Genomic DNA, 21820 nt, shown 5'->3' with positions numbered 1-21820 from the left:
AACTATGATTCCAAATCAAAAATACCCATTGTAGATAGTTATAAGCAACGAACCATAAAACACAATAGGTTTAACTGCTCTTTCTATTTAGGTGCCTTATGATGGCATCACAAAGATACCTTAGCAAAAAATTCCAAGCTTGGCCTTCGACTACCTGCTCCCAAATCTTTTAACTCAACAGATATTGTGTTTTTGACTGAAAACGGATGTTGATGACACATCGCCCCCTCCGTATTTGAATCGATGTGTCCGAAGATGTTGTGCAGTTTATCTTTTTTTTAGAATACACGGCATGTTCTATGACTCATTTCGAACATAAACTAAATAGAAAGGTTCAAATGAACAATACATATTTACAAGTGGTTTCATGAAATACGAAAAAAAAAACAGAAAACAATGCAGAGTTCACTTTTTTTTATCTAACCTGTTCGCTGGCAGTCTAAGGGGCTATTCTAGCTATGCCCGGACGGGTAGGCTCAACCTGGGAGAATTTGCTAAGCCTAGCCCTAGCAAGAACAATACCTCAGTTATCTACCACCGGATCGGAATCGCGACCCACTGAGAAGATCCGACAAGAAACTCAGTAAGTTGTGTTTTAGGGTGCTCACTTTGTTACTGACAAAATCTAGTTTTCTCACAGATATCAACTATGGTAAACTCTTCAAAAGTACGGATTCTATTATGAAATGTATTACCGGCCAAGGGTGACGACATCTCCTTGTTTGATAAGTAAGATCGGGTAGAGAACAGAAACGCCAGGGGTACAGCCAAACTGTTATCTAAAGGTATTTCGACAAAGTGTGTGGTTTTTACTATGTGAACACTAGTGAGTTTTATTATTTAGCCACATTAGCATTTTGTAAATATGAAAACTGGAATTTATGTCAATGGTAAGAGATTATCTTACCATTGGCATTATACAATTAAGAATTCTTCCTACTATAGGAATAGATTCGCAAATACCATTTCATACTATTTTAATATAGTATCAATGGCAATCAGTAAATGCCGAGCTCTCAGGGCGACTCTTCTATTTACCCTCAGATAGATCGTAGGGCCTTAATAATAAAAAATATATTAAGAAACTAACAGGCGACTTAGCTAACGTACAAGAAAGCTAAATAACAGATAAAAGGTGTTAATTTAAAAAGGCCACCTGTTGACATCACACCTGGCAAGAACAGATTAGAAGTCGTACCGGTCCGATGTAGGGAACCAATGTTTATCTCTTCAACTACAAATATTTAAAGTTTTCCTGCGTAAAACGTGTTACATGCATCCAAACGAAAGCCTCGGGGAACTTACAAAAATAACTTAAAATTTTATTTTCATTATTCTTTCTTTTTCGAAAAGGCACCTCCGTACCGTCGTTAATTATAGTAAACTAGTCAAGCGACTATCTACTAGTAGCTAGTACAATATCCGGTTTGGCATACCTTTTTCTGCTGTTAAAAAATCCTCTGTATCATTGAAAATTCGTCTGTCATTTGTCTTCACAGATATTAACAAGCTAACACACTATTTAAAGTTATTGAACCACTATTGAACAATTACACTTACACAAAAAACCTTTTCGGATATTACTTTTATTTGTTTATTGCCACTGTTAAAAATAAAATAAAATAAACTGTGAACAAATTAAATTTACATTAATATAGTGCAAGTTTATGTTACAAATTAAAATTCACTTAATGTCTGCACCAAAAAAAATACGAGTTTATTTTACGCTGTTATCAAGAATCCAAACGATGGTTCGCCGTCGACTGTAGTAGTATTATACTATTAGCATCGCGGCTGGCACCGGTCGTGAGTAGGAGGAGGGATATGAGACAAAAATACAAAACTAAGCCAAGAAAGAAAGAGATGCTAGTCTACGTCACCAACAGTACCTTAATAAACCAGCTCTTGAAACAGACAACTATACTGATGCGCTGTAGTACTTTTGGAGTAAAATTCATTTTTACTATGTTATACTGGTTTTACCTGTATGTGACCGCGTGTCCATAAGGTAATTTGAATTCCTACGGAGTGAAAAAGACCAATGTTTCTGTCGAAGGCTCTATCGTGTGTGTATTTAAGGTTCATACGTTCCGAGAGATAATTTTAAATTAAATTTAAATATCAGGTTCGTTAACGGTTTCAACGGAACTAATGTCAACCTAGAATATCGTGTTAAAACCGGTTGCATCACAAGTATAATATTTAAAAAAAATTGCAACGCAATATTTATGTTATTTGATAACGGTGTTTGTAATGACAAAGTTTTTTCGTTACAAGTATAAGTTACGTGTAATATTTTTTTTGTAAATTATGTTAATTTCCTTCCGGATATAGGTTTAGCAATAATGATTCAGAGTTCGAGAACGCGGCTACTCCTCTGTTTGCCTTTCTTATTACTGAATACAAAGAAAAGCCTTCACTTTTACCAATTAACTTATCGACGCACGAGCAAGCCACGACAAAAGTGGCTTTGTTTCCCAAAACAAGTGAAATTCTACCCAATATCGACACACTTTCCTTACACCTGTTGCATACTGTTTCATCTATACTTCTATACTAATATTATAAAGAGGAAAGATTTGTTTGTTTGTTTGTTTCGAATAGGATCCGAAACTCCTGGACCGATTTGAAAAATTATTTTTCCATTAGAAGCCGACATTGTCCCTGATGAACATAGGCTACTTTTTTTAATTTTTTTTTATTTTATTTTTTTGGTTTCATGTGTGTTTTAATGTTTCCGAAGCGAAGCGAGGGCGGGTCGCTAGTTTCTAATAACCTCATTCATTTACACTTTGCATTATCAGATACGACGTCCTACTAAAAAATAAGGTTACAGATAAATTCGATTAATTCCAATTTAGCATTTGCGTCTTCAAAAAATAACAGTGTCAAAAAATTTTAAGCTTTTTGTTTACCCGAAAAACTAATTCAAAAGCATAGAAAAACGTACATACTATATGAAAGAGTTTAGGTGATTAATAATGTGCCTTATTATTTGTATATCGAATACCTTTGAGTTTTTTTTTTTATTGCTTAGATGGGTGGACGAGCTCACAGCCCACCTGATGTTAAGTGGTTACTGGAGCCCATAGACATCTATAACGTAAATGCGCCACTTACCTTGAGATATAAGTTCTAAATTATCAGTATAGGTATTACGGCTGCCCCACTCTTCAAACCGAAACGCATTACTGCTTCACGGCAGAAATAGGCGGGGCGGTGGTACCTACCCGTGCGGACTCACAAGAGGTCCTACTACCAGTATCTTATAAACGTATATTTCCAGTACTACAGCCTACTAATTATGTTCTACTTCAAGTTTAATAATTTAACAAGATGGCAGATAAAAGTTTAAGGTATGTTGTTTGAAATTTTATATTAATACCAACATAAAAGGAATTAAAAATATTTTGAAAATAATATGTAAGAATGTTTTTTTTTTCTATATTAGGGCAACAGTCATTAGCGTTTGTCATCGAAATTTTAAAACTAACCATGAATTAAACATTCGATTCGGGAAGATAGAGAAGTGAAATTTACCAAAACTAAGAACCTCAAGCTACATTTTTTCACCCGACATCCGCGTGATAAGAATAATATAGGCTGTCTAAGAATTCAGCACGACAGACTGACACATTTACACGTTGAATAATAATGACCGAACATGGGTTAGTCACTTCGTTCATGTGAGAACGCATATGGATGGATGCATCAAAAGCTTTTCTAGGTTACGGCGCGCTTAACTTTTACGCCCGATTCACGACCGATTGCCTCTGCCTGTGAATACTTTTAATAAATATCTCTTATCAATTTGTTAATTAATATCATTGTTTCTGTGATATTGCAATTATTAATAATAAAAAGTAATGTACAAATAAATGAGCAAAACAAAAAACTCTTTTGCTAAATGCGCATTTAATGACTTAATTTCATTTTGAAATAATAATACCGCATAACATCAAATGGGCTGTGAGGTTGTCTTATTTTGCTATTTATTTTAGACATTTGAGATATAAATTAAAGAAAACGTATAAATTAAATCAGAATCCAATGCAATTAATCACCGTTTAATCAAATATTGTATACAACCTTAACTGAGAAATCAAGACATTTTTACGGAAATAATATTTTCATTTAAACAATGTATCCTAAATTGTTGTTATCTATCATCATCATCACAGTCTGTCTACTGTCCACTGCTGAACATAGGCCTCTCCAACTGATGTCCAGTGCGGCCGGTCCGTTGCCACCTGCATCCAACGTAAACCAGCAATTTTCACCAGGTCGTCGGTCCATCTGGTAGGTGGCCGTCCCACACTGCGTTTGCCAGTACGTAGACTCCACTCGAGGATCTTTCTGCCCCATCGGCAGTCCGACCTTTGCGCTATGTGGCCTGTCCACTGACACTTCAGCTTGCTAATCATACGGGCTATGTCAGCAACTTCGGTTCTTCTACGGATCTCCTGATTCGATCTCGTATAGAAATACCAAGCATAGCCCTCTCCATAGCTCGCTGCGCAACACTAAGCTTCCTAAAAAGATCCCTCGTCTCGGAACCGTAAGTCATCACTGGCAACACACATTGTTTGTACACCTTTGTCTTCAGGCACTGAGGGATTTTGTTGTTATCTATACTAAATCATCTCTTTGGTTTGTATTAAATCAAAGTCGGATAATATTTTCACGATTACCGTTCAAAACTTACAATGTAGCTAAAATACAGATAAAATAGGCTTATTTAAGAAATTTATTTCGACACCGAAATCATCAAAGTTGTATGAATCTACTATCTGAATATCTACCCAAATTAACTTTGACTGCTAAAAACCTACCGTTCTAAGATTAGATTTAAGAGGCAATGTGGCCAAGCGTTCTCACACTGATACTAAACAAACGCAATAAACAAAACATAAATAAACATTAGGTACACTTTACGTAATTTAAGAATTATGACACTTGCGTGATACCGTTTTGACCGTAATCACTCCATTAACCTCAATTTGCGATTTGACGATGTTTTGCTTATAACTAATCTAACTTTCGTGTTACAAGATTCATAAAATATTATTAAATATTTGTTATCATAATATAGCTGTAGGTTTCAGAATATTTCAATTGATGCCTATTTATTAAAATATCTTGTACTTATATACTTACAGCTTGTAGATTTGAAGTACTAATGAAAATTTAGAAAATACGCTGCCAACTACATCTGACATGTAATTAAGCTATTTAAAACTAATAACCTAATATGTCATTAAAATAAATGAAAGGGTATTTTTTTACATACTCTCATCCCAAATCCGAATATAACCAAACTCGTTAGATTCTGAAGGGACCAACTCTTAAAGACCAAAATATTTTGAATTAATTTAAACCATCTTTCTTCTATATTCATACCTACATATCTATTTTTAGATATGTCACAGTTTTGTAAAAAAAAACGTTTTTTTTATCAAATCTAAGGCATTCGCGTTGACATTTATTATTTATAAAAAAGGCGTCTTTCCATCGACCACCAAAAATATGTGTCCTACAACTATGCATACATTATTAATTAATGCGGAATAGCCCACAATGCATATCCCCAACCGGTCACCGTCCTCGTCGAACCCATCGCTTGCGACGAAGGGCTCGACGAGCAAATTAACCCACAGACACCGCCCACTGACTTTCTCGCCGGATCTTCTCAGTGGGTCGCGTTTCCGATACGGTGGTAGATTCTGCGAAGCACTGCTTCTGAATCTTGCTAGGGCCAGTGCTCGCAACACTCCGGTTTGAGCCCCGTGAGCTCACATACACACGTTAGGGCGAAGCTGAAATAGCCTCTCTAGGCTATCAGCATAGGTAGGAAAAAATAAATAAATAAAAAGCATATCCCCACCACCGTGAGTATACGCACGCTACTATGTACTTGTAGTTTACAGAATTCCACAACGTATGCCCAATTTGCCATTCAGCGAGGATTATTATAATAAGCGTGCAGTATTTGTCATTATTTTTGATACAGTTCTGCTTACCTGGCTTTTTAGAAAATGCCATCTCTATGCTGATGTTAGTAATGATTTCGATATTGTGCAGACTAGTGGTAAGCGCCCCTAAAACCTTTATCGATCTTAATTAACAGAGACCTTGATAGAAAATTTTGTTTCGTCTTTAATAACATTTGTTGCTCTGTATTCGGACAGTCATTAAAACGAAAACTCATTAGTTTAGTTTCATTATATTTTCTATGTATACTTACAGTTAAGAATCAAAATAATAAGATTTGAAGGCCCATATTAAATAATATGCAAGATGTAGGTATGTAACGTGAAATAGCAATATATATCCGACATTTACAATTAGAATTTTAGAATATTAAGACTGTCATTTTACAAGCTTTAGTTTTGGCGGGTTTTCTGTTTTTTTTTAAGGGATTTTATGACCCGGTAGCTAAAACTTTCAAGTCATGTCTTATTTTTATTTATATTCTTAATTTTATGAAAAATGATAATATGGAGTGAAATAAAATAAAATGAAATGAAGATTTTTTTTCCCGCCAAAAATCCGGCGGATTTTCTGTCTCTCTAGCACAGAACATATCAATGTGTGCTGAAAATGCTGCCAGCGGCTGCAAGTACATAAGCCAACAACAGTTTAAATATTATGATCCTACATATTGTCAACGTGGACCATCTCTCATCACTTGTCTGAAAATTCTTAGATGTATACATGTCTCCGTATGCTTAACAATACGTCTAGACTTCTCGTTAAGCCTTTTTTTTTTTTTTTTTCGGGCCGGGGGCCGAACCTCCTACGAGGTCCCCGCGCCTAGGGGGCGCGCGGGGTATGTGAGACTCAACGATCTGCAGGTGTTGAGAGCAGATCGCGGGCCCAAGGATTTTAGGGCCCACCCACTAAACGACTCCCCTGCACTCTTACACCCGACGTCCGATCTCCGTCCGGGGTCAGAACCCGTTCAGAGTAGGGGGGTTCCCGCGGTCAACACTACAACCAGACACGCGGCGCCACCCCGAGGACGCCAGACCGACGGGTCGTCGAGGCGATAGTCGACGACCAACGACGTCGGTCTCCGCGGTACGGCGGCCCTACCAGGCCGCCCGGGCGGTGCCGCTGGTGTTCCGGGATACCCCGCTGGGCCAGAACCAGCCTGCCGGGTCGGAACGCGATACACCGCCGACCGGGTTGCTCTTCAACAGTATGTTCGGCGACGACAGCGACGACGAAAATGCGGACCGCATCGCAGTCCGCAGCCGCCGACGCGCCGTCCCGTCCTCCTGGTGCCAGCGCGCTAGAGTGACGGTAGCGTGCGGCGCAGCCTCAACCCCCTTAGGTCGCCCCGTGACCATCACCGGGAGGAGACTGCCTCCTCATAGGGGCTGGAGCTGGACAAACGCCCTCCTCCGAACCCCGGCTCGACGGCGGCGGCACGGCGCCGAGAGGGAAGAAGAGCTCTCCCTCTCCCGTTCCGCCGCCTCCTTCTGCGAGATGGTGGACTCGCAGAAGTCGAGCATCGCCTGCCAGGACTCGTCGCTGCCGAGCATCGTAGCCACGACGGTCGGAAGCGACAAGTCCGGTCCTATTTTTGCAACGAGGACGCGGCGCTGCTCCGCGAAAGCGGTGCAGTACGCGAGCGTGTGCTCCGCCGTGTCCTCGTTGCAGCCACTGCAGTGGTGGCACTTCGGCGTCGGCTCCCTCCGGGCGACGAGGTGCAGGTAGCGACCGAAACAGCCGTGTCCCGTGAGCACCTGCGTCGCTCGGAAGGTGAGACGTCCTCGGTCGCGATTCACCCAGTCCGAGAGGACCGGGCGGATCGCCTCGACAGTCCGTCGCCCGTAGGTGGGGTCCGCCAGGCGGCGAGACCACGCCTCGAGCACGGCACGCCGAGATTGAAGTTTCCGCGCTCGAACTTCCGCCGCGCCGGGACGCGGCTCCCCCCTGGAGCGGAGATCGCATCGCCACGCGTAATCCGCAGCGAGCGCCTCCGCTTCTAGGTCCCAGGGAGGCGTCCCAGCTAGCACGCACGCCGCCTCAAACGAGACGGTGCGGTATCCACGAACCGCCCTGACCGCAATCGCGCGCTGCGGACGTCGCAACGCCGCAACGTTGTCACGGGTCAGGGCGTGGCACCACACGGGAGCCCCGTACAGTGCCATCGACCGCACCACCCCCGTGTAGAGGCGACGCACTACCACGTCAGGCCCCCCGACGTTCGGCAACAGCCGACTCAGCGAGCCGGCAGCCGCCATCAGTCGGGGACCTAATCTTTCAAAGTGAGCGCGGAAGCTCCAACGACCGTCCAGTACGAGACCGAGGTACCGCAACCCGGTTGCCTCGATCTCGACGCGAACGCCTCCGATCACGAGGTGGGCCCCCTGAGGCGGCGCTCTCCGGGCCCCGTGAAACAACAGGGCCTGGGATTTATCAAGCGCCACCTCCAGACCCAACCGTCGGATCCTGCCGATGACGAAGGCCACCCCCGCGCAGGAAAGACGGGCAGACTCTCGCAAGTCCCTCCCCCGGGCCACGACCAAAGTGTCGTTAAGCCTTACACAACCATGCTTTCAGCGCCGCCTTCTAAAGGTAGACATGAAATAGGACATTGTATGTAGAATATTATGAATTGCAACTCGAAAGCACAGTTCTGCTTTAGAATAAGTTAATATTCTAGCAGATTTATATTTGTTACATTTAGTGTTTCTGTATAAATAAAATGAATGAGGTTTGAAAAAGTGCGCGCGTCATTAATACGTTGCATTAAAATTTTACATCTACTCTTAGTTCTTATTAGTTATCACGATATCTTCATTTAATAAATTTTAAATTGCTGCCTGTCACCGTGTTCACATGATTGATCCATAGATGACGTTATAAAATTAAAATGCACCTCTTAGCTCAGCTAATAATAGCTACGAACATAATCCGGTAGTAATACACTAGTCGTGATGCAGATTCGTTGAACCATTATTAGTGATGAAGTTGGGAAGCCCACCACCAGTCCCTCAAGACCCAAAAAAGATACTTAAGTCCGCACGGAAGGACGAAGTGACAAGCAGAGCTAGTTGAAACTATAGCTAGTGTATCTTAAATAATCAATAGTTTTATGTAGCACTTACTGCATAGTATTTACAGTAAATCTTTCTTTTTACAATTTACAAGTAAAAATTAAAATAATTGTGAGTGAGTAATTCATTTTATTCTTGCATGCATTTCAAACATAAACGCGGACTCTATGCACTTGTGTTTTTCATTAACTTCAATTTTCCTACATTATAATACTAGCCTGCAACGCTGTTCCACTGAGGTGCATACTTTGAAGTAAACTGCTTTTCCTCAATTATCAGTATAAGGAAATTCATATTATTACATTATAGCGTCCTTATTAAGTAAGACCTTAACGTGAGGATTACACTTATTATTACATATGACAATAAAATCCAAATTATTATTCCACTATAGTTAGATAATGTTCATAGCCTACTAGTTTTTACGTGGATACAGGGACCTATAGAGATGCCTATAGGGACCTAGAGGGACCAATAGAGATGACAGCCTGGATGCTACTACCCACCTTGAGACATAAGGCGACCGCCTTTGAAAAGTAACTGAAACGCATATCTGATTTAAGAAGGGATTTTTAGGGTAATAAAACCGTACATAATTAAAAATCAGTCAAATACTCACGAGTTGTTTTCAATTAACTTCAAACTAATATTTTCGGAAAGAACAAGTAAGTCAAGATACGATCACCAATTTTTTGAACAAAGATAGCACCCCGGAAACCGAACTCAGATCAATTGGTACAGTAGCAAAATTATAATTTGCGTAATTATTGGTGGTAGAACCTCTTGTGAGTCCGCGCAGGTAGGTACCACCGCCCTGCCTATTTCTGCCGTGAAGCAGTAATACGTTTCGGTTTGAAGGGTGGGGCAGCCGTTGTAACTATACTGAGACCTAAGAACTTATATCTCAAGGTGGGTGGCGCATTTACGTTGTAGATGTCCATGGGCTCCAGTAACCACTTAACACCAGGTGGGCTGTGAGCTCGTCCACCCATCTAAGCAATAAAAAAAAACTATTAACGGATCCGACGAGATGTTTCGATGGTGGAGTTACAGAAACATAACTTACCATTCCCATAGATGAACAAGGCAGTCGAACATAACGCATCCGTGTTCAGTGCTCATACACGATGCCGCCGGTGCTGCTGTCATATTGTAAGACTCCCAAGATACTCTAGGTACTCGTATATAATTTCACTTACACTCACAAAAGTACGGAAATGTAAACTGACGATGACAATTTGGAGGTAAACACTGGAAAGAGAAAAGCGCCAATTAGGTTTAATCAGATCGGTGTTATGTAATGAGATGAAAGTGAAATTATTGTTTTAGGATCGTAAGCTACGAGTATAATAATGCGGTATGAAGTTTCTTTTGGAAACAATTTGTATTAGTTTAAAAAAAAGCCCTTAATAATTATAAACGCTGGCTTTAATTGTAGAATTGTGGAAATGCACATAAATTATTCTTATACAAGCTATGTAATTACCGTTTGTTTAAGCAATATTTTAATTTAAAAGTAATTCAGAGCAAGTTTTATTTATATAATTCATCAATTTCATCGAAAATATAATTACATAACGGTATGAGTTGCGGTTTACCAACGGTACTTGGATGTTTTATTTTCGCATTTCCCTATTCTGATAATGATTTATGTTTCAACTAAAATACTGAAAGAGTCAAGTAAGATTCCTATCAAAAGTCTTTGGTCAAAACAGTAAAGGACCAAAACACATCATTAACCCTTTGACTGCCGCGTGGGTCACCGGTACCCTACGCCTTCTTTTGTTTGTTAATATGTATGCTTTAGTCTTGTAGGTGTCTTAGTCTTATTCATTCCCAGTATCTTCGAATTCGTCTTTCCCAGAGTACTACTATTAGATATTCTGGCGCCTAAGTAACAATATCGAAGAAAGAAATCGACATAATTACTTAGTGCACCACGTAGGGTACCGGTGACCTAAAAGGCGGTCAAAGGGTTAATTAGAATAAGAGAAAGATAAATAAACACATGATATTTTTATAAATTTCCAGCGTTTAAATTCCTTCACTTCATTAATCCTTCGTTGAACTATAAATAAACTAAACCTACCTAGGTAAAAAAGAAATATCTAATTGAAAAAATGTTATTTTTTAAACATATCATTACTACGTAATACATAATTAGGTAATTCTACTTTTAAAAAGGCACAACGATGACTTTACTCGAGAACTAAGGCTGTGTGAGTTTTTGTTGTTGCCAATATATGGATTGATTACTGTACACCAAGCAAACATGGAGCTGGCTTATCCATCTGTGCTAAAAAAGTACATAGCAAACCACGATGCTTCGCATGATACGGGCAACGAACAAGAACAGATACCTAGTAATTGCGAAGAATATAATTGACAATAGTTCGGACTAGCGGTTGTCGCCGCTCGTCGCGTCGTGCTCCATTTCCCTCGTCTATCTGCTGGACAATACCCTGAACAATACCATACCATATCGCATAGCTAGTAGCTGATACAACGATTGTTGTCCCAGCTGTTATTCATTGGTAGTGCAAATTGTCTCGCGCTAATCTCAGGAACTACTGGTCTGATTTGAAAAATTATTTCAGTGTTAGATAGCCCACTTATTGAGGAAGGCTATATAACATCACGCTAAGACTAATACAAGTGGAGCACCAATAAAGAATGTTTCAAAATCGGATTTTTTTTCCCTTTTGAGAACTTCCGCTGCATGCGCTGCAGAAACGGTTCAAGTTTGGCTAAAATAATGTATGACAGAATTGTTCCCTTCCAAAAGATCTAAAAAAAAGTCCGCGGCAGCATATTTCTATATTTTAAGGTTGGCTCACTATAACGTTTTTTATGCTAACCAAATTTGTTCTAAAATAAAGCATTATTTGTGAACTATTTCACGCGCACGAACTCGTGGGCAAAATGTAGTTCATTAATAAAAATCTTTTGTTTGCTTTATAACAGTGAGATATCAATACAAAATTTATTTAATGTCTATTTACACATATTTGTTCTGCTTAGATGCGCGAAAGAAGTCATGGGCAGTCAAGAAGGATCATTTACAACGTGAATGGTGAAAGAAACTAAAAAAAAATAATGTATAATAGAAATTTCATGTCCAAAAATATGAATGCACTGACCCTAATATTGGTAATATAATATTTCGTTGGTAATCGATGTAGAGAATTTATCGTGATAATTCCCACCCCTATATCGAATAAAACATTCACGAGAATTCAGAATTCGTATTAAGAACACGAAGGCAGAGGTTAACCAAAATAAAACGGCAAAGCTTATAAATGTCTTCAAATATACAACTTATCTTTGACATAATAATATTATTTTCTGAGATGCGGCTACGTAATACGTTATCTCATAAAACAGCCCTTCCCAAAGGAATTAATATCTCATGAGGGGAAACAGTCCGCTTCCCTCGTTTAATCTCCGTCCGCTATGAAGGGAATATATTCGCTGCATATTTTTCAAATTAAAACAAGGGTTCATTTCACTTCTCGCGAACACTTTTTTTTTATTATATCTACACAAGTCTTCCACGTGACCTGCAACTATAAATTTTTCCAAGTTGTCAGGATTTCGTCGGGCCACGTGTCCGAAGTACTTGAGGAGACGCTGCATACATTTCGTAGATAGACGGGTCATGAAGTTTAGCTCCGAGAGAATTGACACATTTGCTCGGCGCTCCGTCCATGATACAGCCAACATTTTGCGCCAACACCACATTTCAAATGCGTCACGTGGAAGGAAAGAGAAGTCGAGGAAGATTGCCAACCAGGTGGACGGAAATTGTCAAGGAGGCCCCAAACACCAGCGTCTCGGGCGCCATTAAGCAGGCCGAATGCAGACAACATTGGAGGAAGCTGGTGTAAAAACTGGACCAAGCTGGCCACGACCCTCAGTAATGAGGAAGCGATGAAGAAGAAAAAGAAGACACAAGTCTTACGTTTTAAAACTACCAAGAATCATAAATTAGTTATCGAAAAACAGTTTTATGGGTTTTTAAGTTTATGGGTTATCTTTAATCCTACATCATAAAGTATTCGAAACATCGCTGGCACATAAAAGTAAGATGGCTTAAAAAATCTTTTCGGTCAATCACGTTCTTAAGACCTGTGAAACAAGTAATCTGCGAATTACGATGTTGCTTCAATAACTTATCAAAATAAGTGCGGTAATTTCTAATTTCTGTGATCCCGTATTCACTTGAGAAGCCTTTTGAAATATAATGACGCCTTTCGTTCCCTAAAGATTAATAAATAACGTGACAAACGATTTCGAAAGATGCTTTAGTCAATGATAATTGCTTGTATTGCCGACAGTCGTACGTCATGGTAGAACGGTTATCAGATTTTGATCGGGGCGTGGGCCAGACAGTGAAAGTGTCCCTACTGAGACATTAACGGTACCACAGTACAACTCCCATAACGTGACATTGAGTTTATCTCGTAACCTTTACAAACTTTCTATTATTTTGGCAGATTGAAGTAGTTTATATATTATGTTTTTTTTTTATGTTAATTATTTCAACTTTATCAAGTTATTACAAATATCTGTGTACCTGACATGTATTACATCGAATATCTCCAAATAATCAACGATGTCTTAGAATTAAATTTAATCCGAATTGTCTATTCTTAAAATTAAATATCAGTAGACTTTTGGTATGTGTTTAAGATATGGGCATGTAGCTCCGAAGATTGGGCTACCACCTATGTTTTTTCGTCTTAATAGCAAATAAATTCTCCTTTTTACACTGAGACGTAATCATTCATCACAGATATGTATGTGTAGAATATGGCAATTTGCGTTATTTTTGTGACTATGCCTCCTCATCTTCATTACTAAGTGAGTCTTTATTAATATGCAAGTAAAATTGAGCAGCACGGCATCCACGGAGCGAGATAACTAAGTCATATAAGAGTCGACTATTATCAAAGCCGGCAATGTGACTTTTGGACAATTATTGGTAAATCAGAAAAACGAACTATTGACTTTGTATTCCGTTGGCAGTCACAAAACTCTTCTGAACGACATCTTAGATAAATAACAGGTTAAGTATTAACCTTTATTTAATGCAGGTTTTGAACCGTATTCTTTGAAGGAGACGATTATATTCAAATCAATCTGTATTGACATATCAATAAAAAAAATTTGTCCAAATGCACAGATTGCCACCTTTGATAATAGACGACTCATAAGTAGGTTATTATAAAACAATAACTTTAAGAATTACTTTGAAAACATTAATAACTTTTCTCAAGAATGATAATGTGATTAGTTTTTATGGGAAAGGACTTCAATAGTCTACAAGTCGGCTAATGGAAACAAAAACACTATGTTAGAATTCATATGAACAAAATCACCGACCGCGTACAAGTAGACATTTTTATGATCAAAATCAACAAAATATTTCTCAAACCGCAGCTAATTTCGTAGACTTAAATGTACAGCGGAGTTGCTCAATTACCGCTTCGACAACCTTTCACCGGTAATCCTCTTAAAATGTCAATTTGTAAGTACAAAAAGGCTTTCCTCCATCAGCAGCTCGTCAGCCGTCTACTGACCGACTCGTTAGTATCACCTTAAACAGCTTTCCAAGCATTACGAAGGGCCCATTGACTTTCGTATTTGTAAACGTGAAAACCAGTTCCATACGTGAAATATCTTAACACTATTTATGAAAGTGAGAGAAAAAGAGTTTACGCAAGTTTCTCTTGAAGTCGTTAATTATTTGATCAAACCATTGAAAGGAAAATTGGTCTGGATTTAATTCGTTCAGTATTAATTATATAATTCACATTTCGCACAAAAAATTGGCTTCATGATAAATTTTATTTATTCTCTGTATTTAAATGTATTCATCGACGAATTATGATTGATAATTCGAACCTGGGTTCCAGTTCTTACCTATCTATCTATACATTTGTGTTCAAACACTACGTTACCATTTCAGAGTAGGGTTGTTAGAATATCACACCTTTATAGCACGTAGGCCGTATACGTGATTTATGAAATTATCAAGACAAAAGGACCGTAGTAAAACGATATTTTCCCCCTCAAGGTATTTGGCGAGTGTTGAGTGAAATTTGGGGTACCTCTCCAAGCTACGGTCAATGACACTTGAGTATTCTAACCTATTTTCACTTTACCGGGATAAAATTCGATTCAAATTTTATCTATATTCGTAATTTACAATAAACGTAAACTTTATTTTTATCCTTCGTAAAAATAATCATAGAATGGAAAAAAATACATTTGAAAATAAATTATAGTTTTCATGAGGTAATGTCTTGATTACACCGGTGATTATTACACCGGCATATAAATACTGTTAATTATCTATTTAATTTGTTCAGTTTGTAAAAATGATTTTTATAATTTAAATATTTTGTGTATCTACGCAATAATAAATATATTTTACCATTTCTGTCATTAACATTAAATTGACGAATAACATGTGACTTTTCACGTATCTAAATTGAACTAAGTACTGAGTAATGGAATTTAATTGAAAAATTATCCTGACCAATGATAATCTAAAATAAATCACAATTTGGCTAACAAACAATTCATGTCTTGATAACTGATATGAATTAAAAGAACCAATATGTATAGGTACATCGGAACCGGCATGATGCTAAGTAGGTCATCAAAAGGTGCCAATAATTGTTACACTCACCTACTCCATCATAAAACAATCTGCGTCGCACTCATTTACGGCATAGGCACTTTAATGAAAACGACAATAAATGTGACAATACGCGAATCTACATTCATTTATTAAAAAATATATATTATAGTACGTACGTAGATTTTTTTCTTAAATAATATTCGATTTGGAAGTGTAAAAACGGAGACGTATCGATTTAGGCGGCGCGCGGCCGCGCGTTCATCCACGGAATGGCTGCCCCGCTGCCACCCCTATGCGCGCGTTTTTCACGTTTCCACATTTTCCCGCTACAGCGTCGTTTGTAAGGGAAACTTGTTTCCAGTCTCGCCGTACTGCGCACATTGTTTACTTATTATAACGACCACTACATATATTATTTCCTAGCAATTAAAACATGTTTTGACGCAGTTGTTTTATATTAAATACCTATAATATGTACAGCAGCAAATTATTCACGCTATCCATGTAACGCGAGTAAGTAGCATTTTTATCATACATAGTACGTAATATTAAAAAAAAACACCAATAAATAAATTAGTATTCATATATTCGGTTAAAAACTAATCGAAAAAAAAATTCGTTTGGATTTTCCTAAAAAGTCTTTAGTCATGTTTAAAATTAAAAGTATAACAGTATAGTGTTTAAACTGAGAGCTATAGATAAAGGCAGCTCGAGGTCGTTACCGCTAGAGTGGGTTGGGGTGTCGCACCCCTTTACAATGGAACAGCAGAAAACGAGTGTTTTCATAACAGCATCCTTGCGACGCCCCGCCCTCAAAATCTAGTGCTTTTAAAACGTCAAGTGTCATAATTCTTCCGTGAAGTCCCACAAAATCATTTCACGAGGCTTAACTAGTTTAAAAACAATATTATCAGTATACTGTGGTATTTATTTATCGAATGATTTTTTTTTGCATCGTTTCGATTATGTTGTATTGTGTACGTTGTTAATATATTTCCGGAGCACATGCAAGTCAACGCCGTGAACGATCACCGTGAAGTTGTAATTTCAATTGCATTGTATCTTTAATTTATATTTTTGAGGAAAACAAATAGTGAAGTATTAGTTTTAATTATTTGCTATAGTTGGGTGGGAAAAACTCACGCCATATTAAATTGAATGGTATTAGATAGTTATTGATATACATTGGATTAAAAATAATCCAGGGCTCATATTAATAAAACGATATTATCGATCCTTCATATTTGAAGCCTTAGTTAACTTAATACTTAGAAAAATTTCCTCCTGCTGTGGAGGTTGAACCCAGCCAAGTCACATCGCTGTCACAAATACACCGGGCGGCTTTCCTTCAGCCCATAGCATTTCCAAGCTAATAATTATCAATATATCATCCGTAAAAATGTACTTAACAAATACCTCCATATTCGTACAATTGATTCCCAAGTAAAAATTAAATTATAATTTTTTGATAATAAAAATAATTTCAAGTCTATCGCCGAACCACCGCTGCACGGTGTCCGCACCAAAACGCTGAACCAGCGCCGCACCACCGCCGCGCCGCACCACAGCCGAAGCATAGCCGACACAAATCATTATTATAAGTAAAAAATAATAATTAATTCGTTGGTAATTAAAATTTTGCAAGCACTTAAATTAATAAACACTGGACGTAAAAAACGTTTACATTCACACACACACATATGTATGTATATGAGAATGATATGTCACTGCTGTAGTGCAGCGGTGGTGCGGCGGTAGTGCAGCGAACCCACTCTTATTAAACAGTCGCGGCTATGGTGCGGCGGTGCTTCGGCGATTAAAATGCCGTGCAGCGGTGTTTCGGCGGTAGAGCAGCTAACCCAATTTTACGTAAGCAGTCGCGGCTATGGTGCGGCGGTGCTTCGGCGACCATAAAAAAATTCAAATCGTCACAGTCATAGTGCGGCGGCGCTTCGGCGATTAAAATGCCGTGCGGCGGTGCTTCGGCGGTGATTCGGCTAAATTCTGTTTTTACTCGGGTTCTTATCGACAGACAGGCAGATCATAGATTTCTCCGCAATACACGTAATACAAAAATGAAGTCGCTTCCTGTCTGTACGGATACTTTACAGAGCAGTTCATAAATGATAACGATTTTAGTTTTGGGGAATTATTACTTTTGCAACGCCGCTTAATACCTACATGTTTATATGACCTAGATAACTACAAATATAGATAAGTATGAAGGCGATCAGAAACTAGTTCTAATAAGTTCTTTGCCAGTTAATCATAATAAAAAAGTAGGAATAATAAGACACAAGTTCGGTGAGAACAAGATAATATATTTAAAAAAATTGCACGTGTTGTGTGCACTTAACGCGCGGTAAAAGTAGAGCTGTAAGAAATGTTATATGTCAATTATTCATAAGCTAAATCCCATGACTATGCTTGCCACCTTTTCTTTTGAAATTACAACGTTAAATAATGTTTTTCATTTCAATGATAAACATTCAAAATTCAACGGCTGCAAGCTACGATTTTCTTGGTAATATGGACGACGGAACAACACTTAAGAAACCAGAACAAATCGATACATTCGAAGTCCTAATACTGAATTTCTTTAACAAAGATACTATAATAATTCCAACCGAAATGTAAAGATAAAATAAACAAGACTGTGATGAAAACACCTGTGCCGTGGCTTTAAATTAGAAATTTCAATCTTCCTGCTCGTATTGACTTGAAAAATATTTATGTTTATTGCAAGGAAACAAATCAACAGACAGAAATTTCAAAAACTTTTTCCATTCGTGATGTCTTTCCTTGTCTTAGAATAGTTTTTTTTTTCAAATATTTAATGTGCAGATACCGAATGTACTTCTACGGTATGTATATGTAATGTTTTTCTTTAAATTGCTTAAATGGGTGGACAAACTCACGACCGACCTGGTGTTGAGCGTCTTACTGCAGCCCACAGACATCAAGAACGTAAATACTACCACCCATGAGTTAGGCTAGGCCCCAGTTTTACATGAGGAGGCAGTCTCCTCCCGGTGACGGTCACGGAGCGACCTAAGGGGGTTGAGGCTGCGCCGCACGATACCGTCACTCTAGCGCGCTGGCACCAGGAGGACGGGACGGCGCGTCGGCGGCTGCGGACTGCGATGCGGTCCGCATTTTCGTCGTCGCTGTCGTCGCCGAACATACTGTGGAAGAGCAACCCGGTCGGCGGTGTATCGCGTTCCGACCCGGCAGGCTGGTTCTGGCCCAGCGGGGTATCCCGGAACACCAGCGGCATCGCCCGGGCGGCCTCGTAAGGCCGCCGTACCGCGGAGACCGACATCGTTGGTCGTCGACTATCGCCTCGACGACCCGTCGGTCGGGCGTCCTCGGGGTGGCGCCGCGTGTCTGGTTGTAGTGTTTACCGCGGGAACCCCCCTACTCTGACCGGGTTCTGACCCTGGACGGAGATCGGACGTCGGGTGTAAGGGTGCAGGGGAGTCGTTTAGTGGGTGGGCCCTAAAATCCTTGGGCCCGCGATCTGCTCTCAACACCTGCAGATCGTTGAGTCTCACATACCCCGCGCGCCCCCTAGGCGCGGGGACCTCGTAGGAGGTTCGGCCCCGGGCTCGAAAAAAAAAAAAAAAGTCCCAGTTTTACAATATAACACTATTGCCCCACCCTTCAAACCGAAACGTATTAATGCTTCACGGCAGAAATAATCAGAGTGGTGGTAGCGCTTGCTCACAAGACGCCCTTCCACCAGTAATATATATATATTCGTGAATAGCTTTATTGCCCGTGTAGGCAGACAAGCATACAGCCCACCTGATGGTAAGTGGTTATCGTCGCTCATGGACGTCAGCAATGTCAGGGGCAGAACCAAGTCGCTGTCTACGCAATAATTATAATACGCGGGTTTGTTTTGTATTACACGTCGTTATTCCTTCACCGTGCAAGTCATTAGTGAACATTAGTCAAGTACGTATTTCATTAGAAAAAAAAGTACTTGTCTGCGGGATTTGAAATCAGACACCGGTACATTCGTATCGCTCGATACAAATGCACCGAGCGTCTTATGCTACGACGACATAAAGTAGAAGGACATATTCTATATTTTTTATTATAATATATTTGGTTTGCTCTTTAAAAAAGTAATCAAAGTCCTGTCTTATTCTAATTATTATGATATTTAAATACATAACACTTTTTTTTTTCAAGGAAAACAAAATAAATACTATAGGTAACATGTCTTTTGAAAATTTCTATTACAAAATGTACAAGTTCCGAACGACAACATTCGGAACGTCGGTCAACCGAGGAATATCACCCGCTCGGTGGAAAATCTTCCTTTAAAAGAAGGTGGAAGATCTCGTTTAAGCCTCCCAAAGTTTAATAACTTTCCTGTCAACGAATTTAACTGACAAACTTCTAATAGGTACATACCAATGAAGTAGGAAACCTATGGAAATGAAACGTCAACCAAAATTTCGTGCCACTGTGACGTCATCTGGCCACAAAACATGGCTGCTTTAGTGCTGTACAAATGATTTCAATGTTATCAGGTTTTATCGATAAACGTTCTTGGCTCATTTTATTTTAAATATTGTTGAGTATTATTTATTTGTAGAATTTATACTTTAATGGGAAGTAAGTAGGTATATTGTTATGTGCAAATATGATATGATTTAGATGGGTGAAATCTAAGACAAGTTCGTCCTTCAAATTTGCCAAGTAAACGATATGATGATTTTTAAAAGTTGCTACACTGATTTTATAAAGTTGTCGTTTGTCGCAAAACATAAAGTTAAGGCGTAGTTCAAAGCCATCAGCCCATTTCTAGCATGCTAAATGTTATCGTATTTTGAGTACGTGTTTTTCTTAGACTATTACAATCTATTTTAATTGTTTTGCTGACTCTAAAGTCCGTAACATACTACCGCAGCGCACCCCAAGGAAGGTGCGCCGCACCATTTGAATCACTTTCGCTTGAGAGTGATTCAAATTTTAAACTTATCAAGGGACCGCGTGAAAAAAAAAACACCTACAGAACATTTATTCATAAATTACAAACGTCATTCCTTGTGACTTCCTCTCTAAAATCACTTAATTATTAAATATTTAACAAATTTACAATAGTGTTTTACTCACTGCGGAATAAAACTATTTTATTTAAATAGTTCCGAAGAGATTTTGTCGGTAGCCTTTTTCCCGAAATATCTAAACAGAATGTCTAAATATGTTTTGATGACATATTTTAAAGTGGTATTTATGATTAGTGTCATGATCAATAGATTCCGACCGAAAAATGGATTTTTCGGATGAGGGCTCCATAATGAATTTAAATACATATAGATAATAGTTTTAGGACATCGACTTTCTTGAGATCCTATAAAATACGTTTTAATTATTATTTTTGTATGTTTTAAGCATGATAAATTATGAAATTTTATATAATCAATCATATTAAATCGATATCATAGTCAATAAATAATGTACAACCCAAAACAGACGGCCGAACTGACGTGACAATGACATTTGGCGCGCTAAACATGGCGGATTTTCGGCCTCATTAGACGGAGACGGAGATATTTACGTATATTCATGTTTCATTTTGTGTACGCACTGAAATACTGTTATATTGTTTTCCTGCGAGTTAAAGTGCTGAGTAAGAACGAGATAGATATATGTTTATGTATGTGCCTTCAAAATGGGTGCTATTTATATAAGCAATTGTACGTATAGAACAATATGTCGTGTCCCTACTATATAGGTCTATGGTACATACCAGTACTTACGTATAATGACACTGGCTGTCAACCCCCATATAACACCTGCAGCTATTTTCGTTTCTTAACCTAAATAGAAGATTTTCCACTGTCGTTGTTCAAATGTCAGATATCATAAAATTTTGATTGTGTAAATTGTAAGCACCATTCAGGCGTTATCAGATTTATTCTATTCGCCGGTAGATACAACTACACATTCCTTTCTAGATACTGAAGAATCAGTAGCAACATTAAAATGGTTTTAGAGGAGAACAATATAAAAGGATTCGGCCCACTGCATTTCTCATTTCATAAAGGAATTATTTCGAAAAACAAAAAAATTATTAACGGTTGCT

At 38.7% G+C, this 21820-nt stretch overlaps 1 protein-coding gene across 7 annotated transcripts in view; it reads right to left on the bottom strand.

The window, feature by feature from the left end:
- The window catches only part of LOC101738815 (uncharacterized), a 68184-nt gene extending 52156 nt beyond the window's left edge, over positions 1-16028 (bottom strand). For 4 of the 7 annotated variants that reach the window (XM_038011918.2, XM_038011919.2, XM_062669403.1 and 1 more), the window contains exons 1-2: positions 15766-15983; positions 10135-10319 (exon numbers count right to left, since the gene is read on the bottom strand). In XM_038011918.2, the coding sequence (XP_037867846.1) occupies positions 10135-10217 (83 nt within the window). In that variant the 5' untranslated portion in view covers positions 10218-10319; positions 15766-15983. Of the gene's footprint in view, positions 1-1436; positions 1754-10134; positions 10320-15765 lie in introns of those variants that run through there. The other 3 variants (XM_038011916.2, XM_038011913.2, XM_038011915.2) reach the window with 3 other exon arrangements.
- Positions 16029-21820: the final 5792 nt, after the last annotated feature.

The sequence above is a fragment of the Bombyx mori genome, chromosome 7 (assembly GCF_030269925.1).
Source record: "Bombyx mori chromosome 7, ASM3026992v2".
Classification (NCBI taxonomy): domain Eukaryota; kingdom Metazoa; phylum Arthropoda; class Insecta; order Lepidoptera; family Bombycidae; genus Bombyx; species Bombyx mori.
The sequence above is the reverse complement of the archived record's forward strand: the minus strand, read 5'-3'. Positions and strand labels throughout refer to the sequence as shown.